The sequence below is a fragment of the Saimiri boliviensis genome, chromosome 9, assembly GCF_048565385.1.
Source record: "Saimiri boliviensis isolate mSaiBol1 chromosome 9, mSaiBol1.pri, whole genome shotgun sequence".
NCBI classification, from domain to species: domain Eukaryota; kingdom Metazoa; phylum Chordata; class Mammalia; order Primates; family Cebidae; genus Saimiri; species Saimiri boliviensis.
The window spans coordinates 67,150,044-67,168,389 of NC_133457.1; the positions used below are offsets into that span (position 1 = coordinate 67,150,044).

At 47.7% G+C, this 18,346-nt stretch overlaps 1 protein-coding gene across 16 annotated transcripts in view; it reads left to right on the forward strand.

Moving 5' to 3' along the window:
* The window catches only part of TRAK1 (trafficking kinesin protein 1), a 200,862-nt gene that overhangs the window by 130,842 nt on the left and 51,674 nt on the right, over positions 1–18,346 (forward strand). The window contains exon 1 of one of the 16 annotated variants that reach the window (XM_074406085.1): positions 27–5,493. The exons of 13 other annotated variants lie outside the window; for them this stretch is intronic. In XM_074406085.1, coding sequence (XP_074262186.1) covers positions 5,382–5,493 — 112 coding nt within the window. In that variant the 5' untranslated portion in view covers positions 27–5,381. Of the gene's footprint in view, positions 1–26; positions 5,494–5,519; positions 12,387–18,346 lie in introns of those variants that run through there. 2 more of the 16 variants (XM_010341456.3, XM_074406089.1) reach the window with 2 other exon arrangements.

Sequence of the window (18,346 nt, forward strand, 5' to 3'; positions counted from 1 at the left end):
TTTATATTTTATATATTTATTTATTTTGAGGCAAGGTCTTATTTTTATCACCCAGGTGGGAGTGCAGTGGCGCAGTCATGACTCATTGCAGCCTTGACCTCCTGGGCTCAAGCGATCCTTCTGCCTCATTTTAAAATTTATTTTTGTAGAGACGGGATCTCACTATATTGCCCAGGCTGGTCCTGAACTCCCAGGCTCAAGTGATCCTCCTGTCTTAGCCTCCCAAGTCCTAGGGTTACAGGTGTAAGCCTCTGTGCCCAGCCTTATTTATTTATTTACATCGTATGAGCAAGGTCTTTGGGGACATGAGCCTCACTAGGGTCAACCCTGCTCTGTAGGAGCAGAGAAGTGAAATGTGAGTGCGGAGCACTGAGTATCAGTGGGGGGGCAGGTGAAGTGGAGAGAAGGGTGCCCGCACCTGAAATGAGAGGGGAGCCGTGCGAACCCGACTGTGAAAGGCCGGAGGACTTAGGCCTGGGGTGTGGGATGTTGAGGTTAGCAGAGGAAAATCTTTATCCCTCTTCCCTGCTTGATTCGGTAGCTGGGTGCCCTGAGCAACCGACTGATAAAAGACATCGACAAGAGAAAAATCAGTGTGGTTATGTAAGTAGGCCCTGGCAGTCACAGAGAAGTAAGAGTCAAAGAGGCAGCAAGAATTCGGAAGCCTCACATCCTCCCGAAGGGCAGCAAGGTGTGGAGAAGAGGTGAGACAAAGGACAGGGGTTGGGGTTCCTGTGGGGGAGTAGGTTGTGAGGAGGCAACCTGGAAACTTGGACACGCAGGGCTGGTTTAATAAGGTGTGTGCAGATTCAAGTGGGTGCCTCCTCCATTGATGACTGTACGGAAGACGGAGGCACCCTTCCAAATGTAAATTTCCTTTACCAAAAGGGAAGTTTATGCTCTGTTTTTAGAGCTTTTCCAGCATCTGCTGTCCCTCAGTTGGCTCTGCTCAAAACGGGTGGCGGTCTGGTCCGCTTCACAGGTGAACTGTGGCAGTCTCGTTACGGAGGCAGAAGTCAGCAGCTTGTTCTGTCTGCTTGAGGCGTGGTGGGAAGCCAGGCTGGGAGCAGAGGCTTCCCGGGAGATGAAGGGCTGGAAGCTGAGAAGGCGTAGAGCTCCCATCTTGAAAAGAAAGGGCACGCTTTGGGTCAGTGCCATCCCGTGAGACGTTCTGTAATGCTGTCAGCGTTCCGTTCTCTGCTGTCAGATATGGTAGCCACCCGTCACATGAGGCTGCGGAGCACTTGAGATGGGGCTAGTGTGACTGGATTTTAAGCTATTTGATTTTAATTCATATAAGGGTAAGCATAAATAGCCCCAGTGGCTCGTGGCCGCTCTTTGGACAACACAAGGTAGAGCTTTGGGAAGATGACTTCTGGGGAGTGTGTCAAGTAGATGTGAGCGGGGGGCTGAGAACCACGTGCCGCTGCCCTGCGAGGGGTGGCTGATCTTCCCTCCGCGGGCCTTCCTGTCGGTGTTCTGGAGATGGATCAGGAAGTCGCTCTGCTTCCCTGCTGGGGGTCCCCGTGCCTAGTCTATGCCTTCGGAACAGCACACACATCTGTTACTAAACCGTCTTTCACGTCTCCGGCTCCAGGCTCCATGTCCACCCTGGCCCCGCTCTCTTCATCCCTCCGTTGGCATGGGGGTTCCCAGACTTTCTTGCCAGTCTTTGGGGGTTGTGTTTTGCTTAGACTATGGGAGACACTACACTCTCAGGGAAGATGTTCCTTGTACCGTCTCTGCCTTTAGCGGTGAAGTGAAGGCAGAGATGCATAAGCTCTGAGAACTGTCTCATACCCCTGTGTCAGGAGGAGAGGGAAGATGAGGGATATCCTGAAGAGTGTCTACACCCAGAGAAATGGGGTGACATGAAGAGTCCAGGGTGGTCCTGTGTTCAAAATCTCACATCTTACACAGCAGCCAGCCTGAAGAGGCTTCCCCTGGCCTAATACGGGCCATTTGAACATCAAAACAAATAATAATAGTAAAGGATTATAACTTAGGGAGTAAAGGAAGAACCCATGTGTCTATACTGACATAAATAAATGAATGACTACATAAATGGGAGGAAGAAAAAGTTATTGCTAACAGCAGAAAGCAAACTAGTAAATATTAGAACGATGGAATTAGAAATTCACCACTTTCCATCTGTCCACATAACTGATTAAGACAAGACTTATTAAAAGTAGTGGTCTCAAAGTATATATCACCATGAGACACTTTTGAATAACAAAAGGAAAAACAATAGCTTTATAGTGAGGAAACCACATAATCAAAGTTAACATTGGGACTTTAAAAATTGGAGCTTTAAAAATTACTGATGGGGCCAGGCATGGTGGTTTGTGCCTATAATCCCAACACTTTGGGAGGCCAAGGTGGGTGGATCATTTAAGGCCAGGAGTTTGAGATCAGCTTGACCAACATGGTGAAACCCCATCTTTACTAAAAATACAAAATTAGCCGGGCGTGGTGACGGACACCTGTAATCCTAGTTACTTGGCAGGCTGAGGCAGGAGAATAGCTTGAGCTCAGGAGGTGGAGGTTGCAGTGAGCCAAGATGACACCACTGCACTCCAGCCTGGGAGGCAGAGTGAGATTCTGTCTCCAAAAACCCCAAACATCCAAAACAAACAAACAAAATTACTGATGGGACCAGGCATGGTGGTTCATGCCTGTAATCCCAGCACTTTGGGAGGCTGAAGCAGGTAGACCACTTGAGCCCAGGAGTTTGAGACCAGCCTGGACAACACAGTGAAACCCTGCCTCTACAAAAAGAAACCAAACAATTAGCGAGGTGTGGAGGCATGTGCCTGTGTGCCAACTACTAAGAGGCCGAGGCAGGAAGATCACTTGAGCTTAAAGGTCGAGGCTGCAGTGAGCCATCGTCACACCACTGCACTCCAGCCTGGGCAACAGAATGAGACCCTTTCTCGAAAAATAAAGATAAAGTTAACATTGGCAGTAGTGGGATTGCTCCACAGCAGACGCCTCCTGAGAAGATGTGCTGAAGAGAAAGTAACACCACTTCTGTGTTTTCTGTTCATAAGCAGAATCTAATCATGAGAAAACACCGGGAATACCCAAAGTGAGGGACCTTCTACAAAATAATTGGCCTGTATTGTTCAAAAAAATCAGTGTCTTGAAATACAAAGACCTGGACATTGTTCCAGATTAAAGAAGACTTAAGAGACCTGTCCACTGAATGCAACACGTGATCTTGGATTTCTTTTGCAATAAAGGATGTTATTTGGACAACTGAAGGGAATCTCAGGAAGGTCTGTGGATTAAACATAGTATGCTTCAGTGTCGAGAGAGAGAAAGTAAATGTAGGAAGTGTGACCATTTGGGGAATCTTTTAGTACTATGCAGGAGTTTTCTGTCCTATTCTTGTAACTTTTCTGTAAATCTGAACTATGTCCCCCCAAACAAAATATTCATTGTTCATTTCTGATGGAGGCATGCCAGTGTTCACTGTGGTGTTCTTTGAACTATTCTATAGATTTTAAATATTTTTGTAATAAAAAGTTGGGGGGAAAGTAATAAAGTCATGTTCTAAATATTATGTAATATATAGAGACTTGGACATCATTTAGAATATCTAAGTCTCTGTGTATTTCATAATAGGGATAGTCTAGGTGCAAATTAAAAGATGAGTAGAAATGACTTTATTATGAGTAAAGTCGCTCAGTAGCATTTTTGAATCGGTGAAATTCCTTTTGTTTGCCTTTATATACACTGCTGCCAGCACGGTATCCCATGCATCTTATCATCAATCTGATACTTGCTGAATGAATCATGCATGAGGTGAAGGTTCTTCCTCTCTCTCTCCTTCCTGGGGGTTCAGAATAACCATTTGTGTTATTCACACACTTTATAGACATGCCCACCGTCATCTGAATTGAATCAGCCTAATCTGATAAAGCCTGTTGAGATTAAAGAAACTTTTTTTGAGTGCATTTACATTTGAAGCTTACGCAGTATTTCAAATGGAATTTTGAACTCCCTGCCTGAATTTTTGTTTGGGGGTGGGTGGGAAGAATGCATCTTTAACATGGTAAAATGCAGCTCTCATTTTCAGGTTCTAAAAAATTTAACGAGAGGGTGCATATGTCCTCTGGTTTTCTATTTAGAGTCACTTGTATATGATCTCATATTAGTCTTTATGGAGGTAGTAATTCAATTTGGCAGACATTTTTAGCCAGCTAAGCAGAATTCTCAGCCCTGAGGATTCAAAGATGAATGAGATACAGTTTAGGAACTTGTGCAGGAAGTTATTGTATGAAGATCTTGCCTCTGCTAAAATCTTCTCTCTTGGCTAGCCTGTCAGAGAGGTTAGAATAAGTGTCCTGGTGTCGCTGTTAGGAGCAGGAGACTGGCACAGTGTGGGTGAGGTGGGGCTGAAGCAGAGATGGCAGAACCAGCTGTGATTCTCTGACGTGCCAGCGCCCGGGGCTGCCTTTCACTGGGTTTGACGGAAGAACCTGCCATTCTCACTGTTACAGGCAAAATCAGACAGTACAGAGGAATTGATATCAAGGTATGCAATTAAACTGCGGCTTCTTCTGCAGGCAACATTGCAAGCTATTAGGCTTTAGTTGTTTTTTTTTTTTTTTTTTTTATGTTGGTCTAGCAGTTAGAGAGATCTTTATAAATTTGGCTGTGGAAACATAGATTTAGGGTAAGAGCAGGATTTTATGAAACGCAGGTGGATAAAGAGAAAATGCAGGTTACTATCAAAGGAGGACTGGGATGAATTAAGCTTACGAGGTAATGGTCACTGCATTTTTTTCCCTTTCGCTAGAATGATCCCTTCCTTCCCCTGCTAAGCACTGTCAGTCTGGCTACAGTCAGGTTTGTCTCCTTATCTGATGCACACCCACAGGAAGTCTTTCATCTGAGGGCACTGGGCAGTGCTTCAGAAGGACACCTCCTCCGCCAGCGCCCCACCTTCAGACAGGTGTACCTGCTCAAGGATTAGCTGGTGTTGCCCCATGGGGTTGTTGTGAGACTTTTGGAAGCTACCATTCCTCGCTGCTCCTGGGGGAGAAGAGGCGGAGCACCTGCCTGCGGGGCTTTCCTCAAATCCCCTGCGTCTGGCTGGGCATTCCCACCCCTCCCAGTGCTTCTCCCCACTCACCCCTCCTCCGGGCTCCTGGGAGCCACCCCCTTCCGGGTCCTTCCCTGCTGATGCTGGGCCAGGAGCTTTGTGTACATACACCCTGCACTTCAGCTCAGACAGGGCATGTCTGCAGCCCCGGCCGGGGCACAGCGTGTCCCCTGGGGGCCCGGGCCAGCATGGCTCCTCTGGGTAGGGGGTTGGGGGCACCCCCAAGGATGGTCCCTTAGAGTGATGTTGTGGCTGTGGGGTGACTTCAGCAATGTCCCTGAGAGACAAGGGCAGGGAAGAAGAATGTTTTGAATACAACTGCCAGGAAGAACAGAGGAAGCCCACCCACAGACAGCATGACTCCCAGGACCTCCTGGAAGAGGGTAAATTCTGTACTTGGCTCAGATCTGATCCTTTCCTTCTTAGTGTCTAAATATGCTTGAGTGTTCTGCTGATTTCATAGCACTCTTATTTTTTTTAGTTGAAGTATGACTTAGAGATCTTATGCAAATAGTTTAAAGCCATCCTTGTAAGACCCGCTTCCCCCAGCCCAGAGACAGCATTTGATTCGACACTTCCCGATCTTTGTAATGGAATCAAACAGGGTGTATTCCTTTGTGCCCGGCTTCTGTTGCTTAACTAAGTCTTTGAAATTCATCCTTGTTGTTGCAAACATCACTGATTGTTCTTGTTTTTTCTTTGTGGCATTCCAGCATTCTGTAGGTTTTGATAAGTTAATGGACAAGAGACCGAGTTTTATTGAATGAAGCATGTTTTTGTTCCGGCAGTGTTTATTTTTTTAAAAAAATTATTAATCACTGATCTGAAATAAGGATTTTTTAAAATTTAGAAATATTTCAAAACGAACAGCCCAAGGCTGCTATTGAAACCTGGGAGCCCACTGCCAGAGCTCTCTTAAAGAGATGCTCCTTTGCAGGGAAAAGGGAGGGTGCGTGAGCTTTCTAGCTGGGCTTCCAGAACTTTTCACCCGCAGCCTAGAGAAAGGGGCTTTGGGGGCTGCTCGGGGTGTTTAAACAGGGATGTGGATGTTCTTTAGGGCCCTTGAGTAAAAACAATCAGAATATGATGTTCCAAACTGCTGCTTTAGAAGGCTTGATTTTCCTGTCTCAGGATAACTTCTCTTTTTCTTTTTTCTTTCTTTTTCCTCTCCTCTCCTCCTTCCTTTTCCTTTTCGCTTTCCTTTCCTTTCCTTTCTTTCTTCTGACCACGTCTCCCTCTGTTGCCCAGGCTTCAGTACAGTGGTGCAGTCCTGGCTCACCGCAGCCTGAGCGCCCGGCTCCACCTCAGCCTCCCGAGCAGTGAGCAGCTGGGCCCACAGGCACACGCCAACATGCCCAGCTACTTTTTAAGATTTTTTTTTGTAGAGACAGGGATCTCGTTATGTTGCCCAGGCTGGAACTTCTGTTTTCAACATTATTTATCATCGGCCTTTTGAAGTCACTGTTCTAAAAATATTGTTAACACTTCCCCTCCAGGACAGCTGCAAATATTTTATTGCAGGAAGGGAGGAAACTGGGAGAAGCCAGGAGAGAGTGAGGGACCGCATCCGTGCTGAGGCCTGCATTCCGGAGGGGGCCCTTCTGGCCTTGTCTGGAAGGAGATGGGGGAGGGAGAGGAGTGACAGGGCCGAGGATTTGTTGGGTCCCTGGATGGGATCAGGAGAAGGGCGTCCATCTGCCCTTGTAGAACTAGAGCTCCCCCAGATTTAGCGGGATTAGCTTCCTGCCCCTTAAATCTCTGCTACTTCTGCCAGTGCCCTCATCACCTGGGAGCTTGCTAGAAACGCGGAAGCTCAGGCCCCAGGCCAGACCCACTGAGTCGGAATCTGCCTGGTAACAAGATGTCCAGATGATGGGCATGTTCGTTAAAGTATGAGATGAGCTGCTGCCGTAAAACCTAGTCAGAGTTTTGGCCGGGCGCGGTGGCTCACGCCTGCAATCCCAGTGCTTTGGGAGGCCCAGGCGGGCGGATCACTTGAGGTTGGGAGTTTGAGACCAGCCTGACAAATACAGAGAAACCCCATCTCTACTAAACATACAAAATTCAGCGGATGTGGTGGCGAGTGTCTATTGAGTCACCCCGGCTGGGTGACAAAAACAAGACCTTGCCTCAAAATAAATAAATAAATAAAGTATAAATATAAATAAATAAGGCTGGGTACAGTGGCTCATGCCAGTAATCCCATCACTTAGGGAGGCCAAGGCGGGTGGATTACCCGAGGTCAGGAGGTTGAGACCAGTCTGGCTAATATGGTGAAACCCCATCTTTACTTAAAATACAAAAATTAACCAGGCGTGGTGGCAGGCTCCTGTAATCCAAGTTCCTTGGGAGGCTGAGGCAGGAGAATCGCTTGAACCTGGGAGGCGGAGGCTGCAGTGAGCCGAGATCACACCACTGAGCTCCAGCCTGGGAAACAAGAGCAAAACTCCATCTCAAAAAACAAAAAAAAAAAATTTGGTAAGAATTAAAAAAAAAAACAAACAGTCATTTCTCTGTGTGATTCTAAACTAAAGGCTATAAACTATTCTGGAGAAGTATCATGTATCTTAAGAGGAAAAAACTTGGTGTTGTACACATTTCATGTATATAATATATATAAGTATGTGATAAATATATATATGTAAATACATATTATAAATATCATATATAAATATGTGAAGAGAGAGTGTGTCTCTGTCTCTCTTCATATATTTTGTCAATGAAGTGAAGTCACAGCCACTACAACTGAGAGAAATCACAGTGGATTCTGAGCCAGGCTCAGCGCTGACAGGGAATGTGTCCTGAAGTTGATGACTTGGGGTACAGTAGAGGGGCGTGCTCTCACAGGGGATGTATGTGACACAGGCGGGACAAGAGGGAGAGTGAAGCAACCGCTCCTCTCCTGGAATTCTGCTTGTTGTGCATACGATGAGGGAGAGGGTTTAGGTGTCTCAGGGTCTCTGGAGGTGGCTGATTTCGTCAGTCCTGTCTTTTGTTCCACATCTGATAAACACGTTTCTGACCAGTTCCTGTCAGCAACATATTTGACAGACTCTAGTTATACAGGCATGAGGTCAGCTTTAGTGGCTAGGCTTAGGTCTTATTACCCCCATGCCCATCCACAGCCATCATGGGCCACTGTTAAAGCTTCTGTTAGAAATCTTCTTTTCCTGAAAATGTCTATAGATACATGTATGAAACTGTTTTTAAAAACCGAGAGCCAGGTGGTGGCGTTAGAGCATGTCACAGTGCCCTTCCTAAGGACCTGGCACCATATTCAGTACTTTCTGTGGATTCATGCATTGAACTTTTAAAACATTAATTTGAGGTCAAGTACTGTTATTATTTCCATTTTATAGGTTTATGGGAAGAAATGTCAACAACTTGTCTAAAGTCACAGGGTGAGCTACGTGGTCCTCGCCTGTTTAGAACAGCTGTAGAACTCTCTGCTCTTAGCTATGATCCAGCAGTTCTCAGAGGGGACCCTGAGCAGCAGCACTGGCATCACCTGGAACTCCTTAGAAATGCACCTTCTTGGGTCTCACTCCAGACCTACTGAAGCCAAAACTGGGGCAGGGCCCAGTAAGCTGAGTTTTCACATGCCCTCTGGGTGACTCAACGCACATTGTCCTTGGCTGATCCACACCTCATGGATGATGGTGTGTCTGCCTCATAATCGGATTCCAGGGAAGAGACTTTGTCTCGTATCTGTCACCTTACGACAATTACTGTGTATTCTCTTCTGCTCTCGTGCGCTGCTACCCAGTGTCCCCTCATACTCCAGGAAATCGTTTTTAGCAGTCCTGTAGGAGAGGTGTTAACAGTATTTTTAGGACAGTAACCTCAAAAGAAAAACACCATGGCCACATGCTTCGTTTACTTTGTAAAATGAAACAGACTCACTTTGAAGGTTTGCTCCTGACATGAAAGAAGCCAGGCTGTGGTGCAGATGAGAAAGACGGACACTGGGAACGTGTGGCGTCACGGCCAGTTTTGCTGGAAACAGGTCGTGTGTCTCAGAGCAAGCCGGGCAGGACCCCATGTTTCTCTGTCATGGTCACACAGAAAGCCAGTCCCACCTGTGAAGTGGAAATGCTCTGTGAGTAGTGAAAATAGGTGTGGATTTGGAGCTGACTGTGTTTCCTGGACTTTGAGGTGTTTCTACACTGTCAGCTTGTCTAAAAGAGGTGCTTTCGGTTGAAATCTGTAAGACACAATTAGTATTTGAGTTCGTTACGGATACAGGATACATTTGCTCTTCTCCCCGGGTCACCGTGTAGGATGCTAGGCACTTTCTTATGTCAGTCATTTAATCCTTAAAACAGGCTTTCAGGTAAACACTCACTCTGCAAGCACTGAGGCTCGGATAGTTTGCACTTGGGTAGAGTCCCCCAGCTGTAAGCACGGAGTAGGGCCTTTGTCTTGCCTTGTGGGACTCTGTTTCGCCACGCCCAGGCACTAAGCTGGCAGAGTTCTCGGCCCTGCCCTTGAATTATCTCACAGATCCCCTTATCCTATGAGGTGGGGGCTCCTGGAAGACCAGGCAGCAGGAGACGACTTGGCTCTCACTGCCTTTCCGGGAGAGGAAATAGCTAGGCCCTGTGTCTTCTGGCAACTGAAAACTTGCACAGTGAGAAAGCACAATTGATGTCAGGTGCTTAGTGGCATATTTAGAGTTGGGCTGTCTCTGCTTTTTCTATCCGTCTCCTCACCTTGAGATCCAGAGCGCTGAACGGTGTGAATGTAATAGTGGGTCCCGCCCCGTCTCAGTGCCTGGGCATCTGTATGAGGAAAACAGTGGGAAAAGGGAAGTTTCACATCACTTTCTTGTGGCCTGTTACCTGGCACATTCCCAGTGTTGGTAGTGTTGTTCTTTTTTTTCTTTTTTCTTTTTTTTTTTAATGCAATGCATTAAGAAGCCTGACATCCTAATTTCTTCTCATTGGGGCGCTTCCAAAGCGATTACCCATTTGCAAGGCGAATCGCTAAATTTCTGGCAAATGTTACTCAGGATTGCTCAGGAGAAGGTGTGACTTGGAAAAAGATGTGCGATGGTCTGGAGTTGGCTGGGCATTCTCATTACCAAACTCAGGTTCCCTGAGAACACGGGCTGCAGGAGAGGGAATGCATCCCGCTCTCCCTAGGGGTGGCTGCCAAGAGTGTGTAAGTCGGCCGTCAGTCTTCTGCACGAAGGGCAGCTTTCAGGTGTTGAACACCAAGCAGACGTGATCACCTGGAAAAACATGGGTGGGAAAAATGCCAGTCAGTCGTGGGAACTCAGAGCCTCCTGCGTCTCTGTCCAGTGGCTGCACCTGCTGGCCGCTCAGATTCTCCAGCTGGTTGGTTCGCAGAGAGGGCATGTGTCTCCAGCCTGGGAGAGCGCTCCTGCCTGCAGAGAGAGGACTGGGTCTGGAGGTGCTGTGTCCCTGAGGTGCTTGCGATGCCTCCGGCTTTTCTGGGCTGTGGAGTTGGGAATGTCCCAGAGAAGGGGCCAGAGTCCTGGGCCTTAACATCGTGTCACTGGCAGCATCGAGGGTGCCGTGCACAGCTCTCCTTTTGGGTCAGAGTTGAAGGAGGAGGTGACCTGGCGTGTCACTACTCACTGCAGCACCCTTACAAAGGTCTCTTGGTTCATGGTTTCTGTTGTCCTGTTCTCTGCTCGGGGTTTGGTTCTCAATATCCATGCCTACCCCACACAGGCCTCCTGCATGGTCAGGCACTCTGGGTGGTTCTGATAGAGGGTGCCAGCATCACCCCAAGGCTGGCCATGGACAAAGAGCCTACTCACGATCTCTGTATTTTGGGGTCCTTTTGCTACTCTGCCCACTTCTGGGGGCTGTCCCCTGTCCCTCTGCCACCCCCAGCTTTCTTCTGTCCTCTGAGCTGCCTAGCAGCGTCACCCACCTCGCACTTTCTGCTTGCTCCTCTGTTATGCCAGTTTGTGCATGTGCCTTACCTTCTCAGCTAGGTCAGGAATTCCTTGAGGGTGGGATTCATTCGTTTACTCCACAGACATTGAGAGCTCCAGCGTGGGGGTCAGACAGAGCAGGCCCTTCCATAAGAGCTCTGTACAATGTGGGGGTCAGACAGAGTGGGCCCTTCCATAACAGCTCTGTGACCTTGGCCATTTCTTCGTGTCTAAAACGGGGCGATAGTAACACTTTCCTCATAGGATGGACGTAGACGCTAATGGCGGTGACATATAGGCAGGTCTTAACAGAGTGCCAGGCTCATGGTCCAGGGGCCAGAGCGAGCCGTCTGGTCACTGCCTCGATGAATGTCTCGATGACAATTGGGCACTGTAGATCAACACTGGGATTTCCAGTCTGGGGCAGGGTGATGATTACAGCATCTAGCAAGCCTGGTCCAAGTCCAGGGTTGTGTCTCTCTTGACCTTGGACTAGCCACTGGCCTTTCAATCTGGTTTGTTAAATGAGGATCCTGTTTATGTTGTGGGGTTCTTCTGAGTTTTAAGTGAAATAATTCTTGTAAAATGCCTGAGGTAACAGCTGGCACGTTGTAGACACCCAGTCATAGTGTACTCGTTTCACTGATTCTTCTCTGCTGTTAAGTAGCGTGTATTGGTACCCTGCACTTAGCGTACAAGGCCTAAGAACTGAGCCGGTGGAACAGTCACACTACAGCTCAGTTAGTAGGGATACTGATAAGCAATGAAAGGAAGCCAGAGCCGTGCTGTGTTGGTCTCTGTCCTTGGCAGGTGACACCATGCTTCTGTCTCCAATGGAGAGGTCAGGCTCCACACAGACAGGGGTAATGCCCGTACAGACCACTGTTCGGAGTGGGCCTGGCTCTGGGCTGGCCTCTGCCCCACTGCTGTCCCCGTGACCTGCTCATGTGCCTTCGTCAGAATGCCACACAGGCCCGAGGCAGCGTGGGAAGCCAGCGTGTCTCCGCTGGGAGGAGCGGTAGCGGTCTGCCCATTGGCTTCTGCCTAGGACCACAGCCACTCAGCTGACGCCATCCTTTTAATGCAGCTGACTTAGCAACTTCCCGTCTCCCTGTCTCTTTGTGTCACTTCTTTTTCACAGGGAGCCTTGTGGCCAGGACAGACTCCCCAGGACTCGTGCTGATGTTGGTCCTGTGACACGCACCGGTGTCGTTTAGAAATGAGCTGTTCTTTGCAAGTAGAACAGAGCTTTTCTTTTCTTTCTTTCTTTCTCTTTTTTTTTTTTTTTTTTTTTTTTTTTAATCAGCTATGTGTCTCGCCTTAGATAAGAAAGCTCTTGGCTGCCTTCACGTGACCTGGACAGCCCAGGTGAGAAGGGATGTTTGTAAGCGTTAGGGGTTGGTTCTGCCTGTCCTGCTGTAGCCATTTTTGACACGATGACATCGAGATAAGAATAAAAAGAATTTGTTCTTTGTTTTTGCTGTAATTGCTGAGTAATGAGCATCGTTTTTTATTACCAACTACTGTGGGCCCTCACCCTGTTCCAGTGGCCACTTCAAAGTCTTCATTTGTTTTGTTTCTAAAGCCAAGTAATGTGTGTCTTAGGGGTGAGCAGTCAGTTCGCTAGGACTATTTGATCAAGTCTAAATTATTTTGAAGATAAGTACTGAAGGTCAACAGGCAAGTGAGGGACTTGGCCAGGGCTTCAAGGAGGTGGCCATAAGTCGGGAGAGAAGACAGAAGAGGTGTGTGCCTAGGAAGAGTTCAAAGTCAGGTTCTTCTCAGTTATAGCTGTATCATGAAATCATTTCTGCGACAGGACTAAATTTTATTTAATGACAGTTCTCTAATTTTGAAATAGTCTAGTCTCAGTGGGGCAGATTAGTACCTTTAAATGCTGTTTATCGTGCTGGTTTCTTAGTGGGGTTGAGACAGTGCAGTGGTGTTTTTACATTGCCATGTGATGGGGAAGTGGCTGGAATATGGCCTGGTTCGAGGATGCTTGCTTGTGTGTTATTTATTTGGTAACTTAAATATCACCCATTTTAACTAGACATCTCAAATGGCCTCCCAAAGTGCTGGGATTACAGGCATGAGCCATGGTGCCCGGTGAAGTGATCTACTTTCTATCTCTGTAATTTGCCTTTCCTTATACATCATATGAATGGACTCATACAATACGTGGTATTCTTGTGTCTTTTTAAACTGAGCATAAGGATTTTGCATGCTGTGGCGTACGTGAACTTCATTTCTTTTTAAGGCTCAGTAGCATCCCGTTGTATGGACAAATTGTGAATAAATTGTGTTTATTCATTCTCCAATTGGACTTTTTGGCAATAATGAATAATGCTGCTATGAATGCTGATGTATTTATGTTTATGTCTATGTTTGCCTATATGGTTTCATTTATCTTGAGCAGATACTTAGGAGACCTTGAAAAGTGTTTGTGACCTCAGACAATTCATGTCACTTCTCAGAGCCTCAGTTTCCCTGTCATATGAAGTGTGAGGGTGAAAGTGTAAGTTACCCAGCACTGGGTCTGGCAGAGACAAGTGAGCATCGCCGCTGAAAGCTGAGTCACAACGACCGTTTAAATACGTTCCCCTCACCAGAAGTACTTTGGGAAATCAGCCTGCCCCAGGTGTCCGGGCAGACCGTAAAAACTACAGACCTTACAAAAGCGGGCAGAATATCGGACCCTCAGTTAGGGAGTCAGCTATAGGGAGGCACCTTCCTCTTGGCCTATGGGAAGAGCAGGAAATTCCCAGACGGAGAAATGAGAGAAAGACAGTCGGCAGGAGAAGGAAACGGCAGACATACAGGTGCCAGCCCAGACCTCTGAGGGTGGCATCACTAGCTGTGGAGGAGCTACGGGGAAGAATGAGCTTGGATGGCGGGCGGGGGGGGGGGGCGGGGAGGCGGGCCAGGTCGGGATGGTTCCTGTAGGTCCGGTGTGCTGAGGCTGCTGCTTGCAGGAGGTGGCAGAGCTGGGAACATTATTAAGCAGAGCAGGGACTAATGAAGTTGAAAAGCTGCGTGCTTTTAACAGACCTTTGAAGGACATCTGTTTTGTAATGCCCCGAAACTTGGATGAAGGGTGACTCATCTGGAGTTTTATGGAAAGCTTTTTAGCTCCCAGGTTCTGGGACCCCAGCGTGGCTCCCAGGTTCTGACCCTGCCTCCTCTGCCCCTGTGAACGCTGCAGGCAGTAAGTGGTCACTGAGTTTACTTCCTGGAGCGTCAGGGGCCAGGTGTGGCGCTGCTTTTTCATCCTGTGTCAAAAGAGAGAGGTAGTCAGCCAGCCTGTGAACACTTCTTTTGTTTGACACCTAAGCGCCAGCTCTGTCTCAGCTGGGTATATCAGAATTGCTAGGGGTGCGTGCCTACTTTGAATGTTTATTCAATCAGTTTGCAGTTTTTGTAATGAAAATTATAGAAAATTGACTTTTAAAAACACTGCTGCTAAGGTACAGAAGATAGGAAGAAAAATTATTGAGGGAGGATGGAGCTCAGTTTCTTAAACAAAAAAAAAAAAAAAAAGCTTTGGAAAACACTGTTTTAATTAAAGAAATGACCTATACGTAAGGCAGAATGCAAACAGCCCCAAATGCAAATACACCAGGCAGTCTTGAATATCTTTTCTACTCGTGGCTACTTGGTCTTTGAGTTATAAGGAAGCAGCGTCTTCTTGAGGGTTTGGGAGGTTTTTCTTTCTTTCTTTTTTTTAAATTGCATTTTAGGTTTTGGGATACATGTGAAGAACATGCAAGATTGTTGCATAGGTACACACATGGCAGTGTGGTTTGCTGCCTTCCTCCCCCTCACCTATATCTGGCATTTCTCCCCATGCTCTCTCTCCCCTGGTTTTTCTTTTTATATGCACACACACATGTATACACACATATGTATGTGTGTGTGTAAAATATTTATTCATTTATTCACTCCAGAGCTATGTAAAGTCGACATCAATGGGAAGAATGTGACTAGAATTAGGTGAAGAAGTGATGACAGCTGTTCATTCTAACAAAGTTATGAGAATGTTTTCCTCCAAAATCAATGAATGAGAAGGGAGGTTTTCCTAACTGTATTTTCTTAAAGAAGACTGATAAGACCAAAATGTCAAAAAAGCTTTTGTCACACCTGTTAATTGGATATACAGCATGGAGACACAGGGTCCTTTGGGGAGGGCAAGCTGCCTTGATGAGCTGTAGAGATCTGATGCCCACCACCCCTCAGGCTGGGCCTCCGGGCTCTGCCTTCTGCCTGGGTCTCAGATCTTACCTGCTCCAGCCCAGAGCTCCGCTCCTTCCCACTTCTCCCAGCTTGTTCGCAAGCCCTGGACAGTGTCAAGATAGAAACCCCAGTGCCACACTGCCTTTGTCTTCTTCCCATGGGGTTTTCCTTGGGGTCTTCAATTCCAGTCACTCCTGAGCTTCCCACTGGCCAGATGTCCTTGGCATCAGGCAGGGACATGGTTCTGTTCTGCTCTGGGCCTGTGCGCTGTAGATGTTTGGGTTTTGGCTGCTGTCTCCTGGATGCTGGAAGATGGCTGCCAACATTTATTCTTACAATCATTTTGAGCATGGTTTAGTTCTGCATAAAAGTTGCTTTACTGGTTTTCAGACTACGGCAGTCCATGGAGCTCACCACCCCCATCCCCCTGTCCCCACTGGCTGTGACAGCCATGCTGGTCTCCTCCCTCTGCTCAGCCTGCTCAGGGCTCCTCTTCCAGTTTGGCTTCATAATTCCTTACTTTACCTGCCATGCCAAGAAGGACTTGATTCTCCTCTTATCTCAGAGTGGATTCTCCCAAACCAAAAATCTCCCTCCTCCGGCTCTAGGAGGGTGTCTCTGTCAGGCGGGCATCTTGCCCTCTGTCTGGTATGTGACTGCAGAGGGTCATCAGCTACTGTCCCGGGGCCAGCGGTTTCTTGGGGCCGCCTCATCCTGCCTCTGATTTTCCATCTCCTGCCCATTTCCAAAGGAGATGTCGCTCCTGTCCTTACTGTCCCAGAGAGAAGCCCCAATCCACTGCTTTTTTATTTATTTCCCACTCAGTTTTATCTCTTACGTTTCAAGGCGAGAGCCCACTTCTTGCCAGCTACGATTTCCTTATTTTCTTGGATTGATCCCCCAGCCTTGCTGCTCGTCAGTCTGCCCTGCCCTGCCCCTCCCCTATGGCTGCATATTGGAGCCAAAATGTCTTTGGAAATAGAAATCTCATTGCATGCCCCCCACTTCAAAAACTCTCTGGTGGTTTTCCATGTAAGTCCACAGTCCTTAAAGGGACTTGTCAGGCTTCGAACCCCCTGAGCCCCATGCCCCAGGCTGCCCTGTTTTCCGTGTGCCCCAGGAGGGCAGGGGCCCTGCCTTGTTCAGTGCAGAGCCTGGTGCCTGGTAATGGTTGTTTGGTGTGAGCGTGATGGTGCCCGAGGTGAGGCGTGTGTACTTTCCTGTGATGGCAGCAAGCTGCATCGAACTTCTTCTAGGAGATGGATCATAATTTTCCGATATTAAATCATTGTAGAGGCCGGGCGCAGCAGCTCACACCTGTAATCCCAGAACTTTGGGAGGCCGAGGCGGGTGGATCACCTGAGGTCAGGAGTTCGAGACCAGCCTGGCCAACCTGGTGAAACCTTGTCTCTACTAAAAATACAAAAATTAACTGGGTGTGGTGGTGGGCACCTGTGATCCCAGCTACTCAGGAGGCTGGGACAGGAGAATCACTTAAACCCGGGGGGCGGAGGTTGCAGTGAGCTGCGTTTGTGCCACTGCACTCCAGCCTGGGCAACAGAGTGAGACTCTGTTTAAAGAAAAATAAAATCATAGAGGTTTATGGTGGCTCCTTTACTTTCCTTCCTTCCCTCCCTCCTTCCTTCCTTCCTTCTTTCCTTCTTGCCACATCTTTTGGTTGGAAGTGGATTTATTTGGTAGCACCCTTTGGGTCAGAAATGGAACTTCTCCTTGAAATACATTCTTGTAAAGAGAGAAATTGACCACGGTGTATTGTAGATTTAGTGTCTAGGAAGTTGGTACCTGAAAAGCACGACCTGCAGCTGTCATGCTGTCTGAGGCGTGGTGCGTTATTTCCCACCCTCACTGGTCTCACGCCTGCTTCCTTATTTCTTGGAAGAGGAATTCCAAAACACAGAAGTTAATTGACGGCTGCTCAGAGCCCCGTGACTGGGACAGAGTCTCCTGTGAAAACCTAAGCCTCTGAGCCCAAGCTCAGGGTTCTTCCCCCTAGCCCCAAACGCTGCCCGCTCTGTTCACACACTTCCTGCACATCCATGCTTTGCGCCTTGTTCTTGTGTCCTTTAGGGTCCTCCATTTTAGTCCCGGAGCAGGCTGGCCCAGGAGCGGTCCCTGCAATGCAGCCTCATTCTCTGTGACCTCCGTTGGGTCCTCAGTATCCAGATTCTTAATGTCTCAGAGCCTCGGTGTTCCTGTCTGTGAAGAAGTCATTGCAGCAGTGCCCACCCTGCAGGGTTGCTGTGAAGATTAATCGAGAAAGCATGTTAAGTCCCTTGACATAATAGGGGAACCGTCAATGTTCACTGCTACCTTGACCGAAAGTTTGTTATTTTGAAATTTGCCCCCTGCTAGCTGGGTGACATTGGGCAAGTTATTCAGCCACTCTGGGCCTTAGTTTTCTGTTGTAAAATGGTGTTAGTGTAAGCGCTTACCCCTCATAGTATTGCTGTGAAGATTCCATGAAATAATCTGTGTAGAGGGCTATGAATGGTACCTGGCCATAGTTACTGTACTTAGTAAAGGTCCGCTCACTGCAGCCTCTACCTCCCGGGTCCAGGCAGTTCTTCTGCCTCAGCCTCCTGAGCTAGGATGACAGGCTTCTGTCGCCATGGCTGGCTAACTTTCGTGTTTTTAGTAGAGACAGGTATGCATTTTACTGGGTTCAATTTTAAAAATATTTTAAAGCTTTATAAAAGAGCAACACATGGGATCCTTGTAAGTGGTAGATGTGTGAACCAACACAGTAACATTACGTAGAGCCCCGTACACACACATGCACAGAAATGAGTGTGAGTGGAATGGGGACTGTGAGGAGAAGTTACGGGCTGCATCCGTGCTGATAGCCCGCTGGGGATATTATGGCCTTGCAGAATGTTACCATTGGGGGGAACTGGATAAAGGGTATACAGGATCCCTTCCTCCTTTTTTTTTTTTTTTTTTTTTTTTGAGATGGAGTCTCGCTCCACTGCCCAGGCTGCAGTTCAGTGGCACAGCTTCTGCCCCTGGGTTTAAGTGATTCTCCTGCCTCAGCTTCCCGAGTAGCTGGGACTACAGGTATGTGCCACCACACTTGG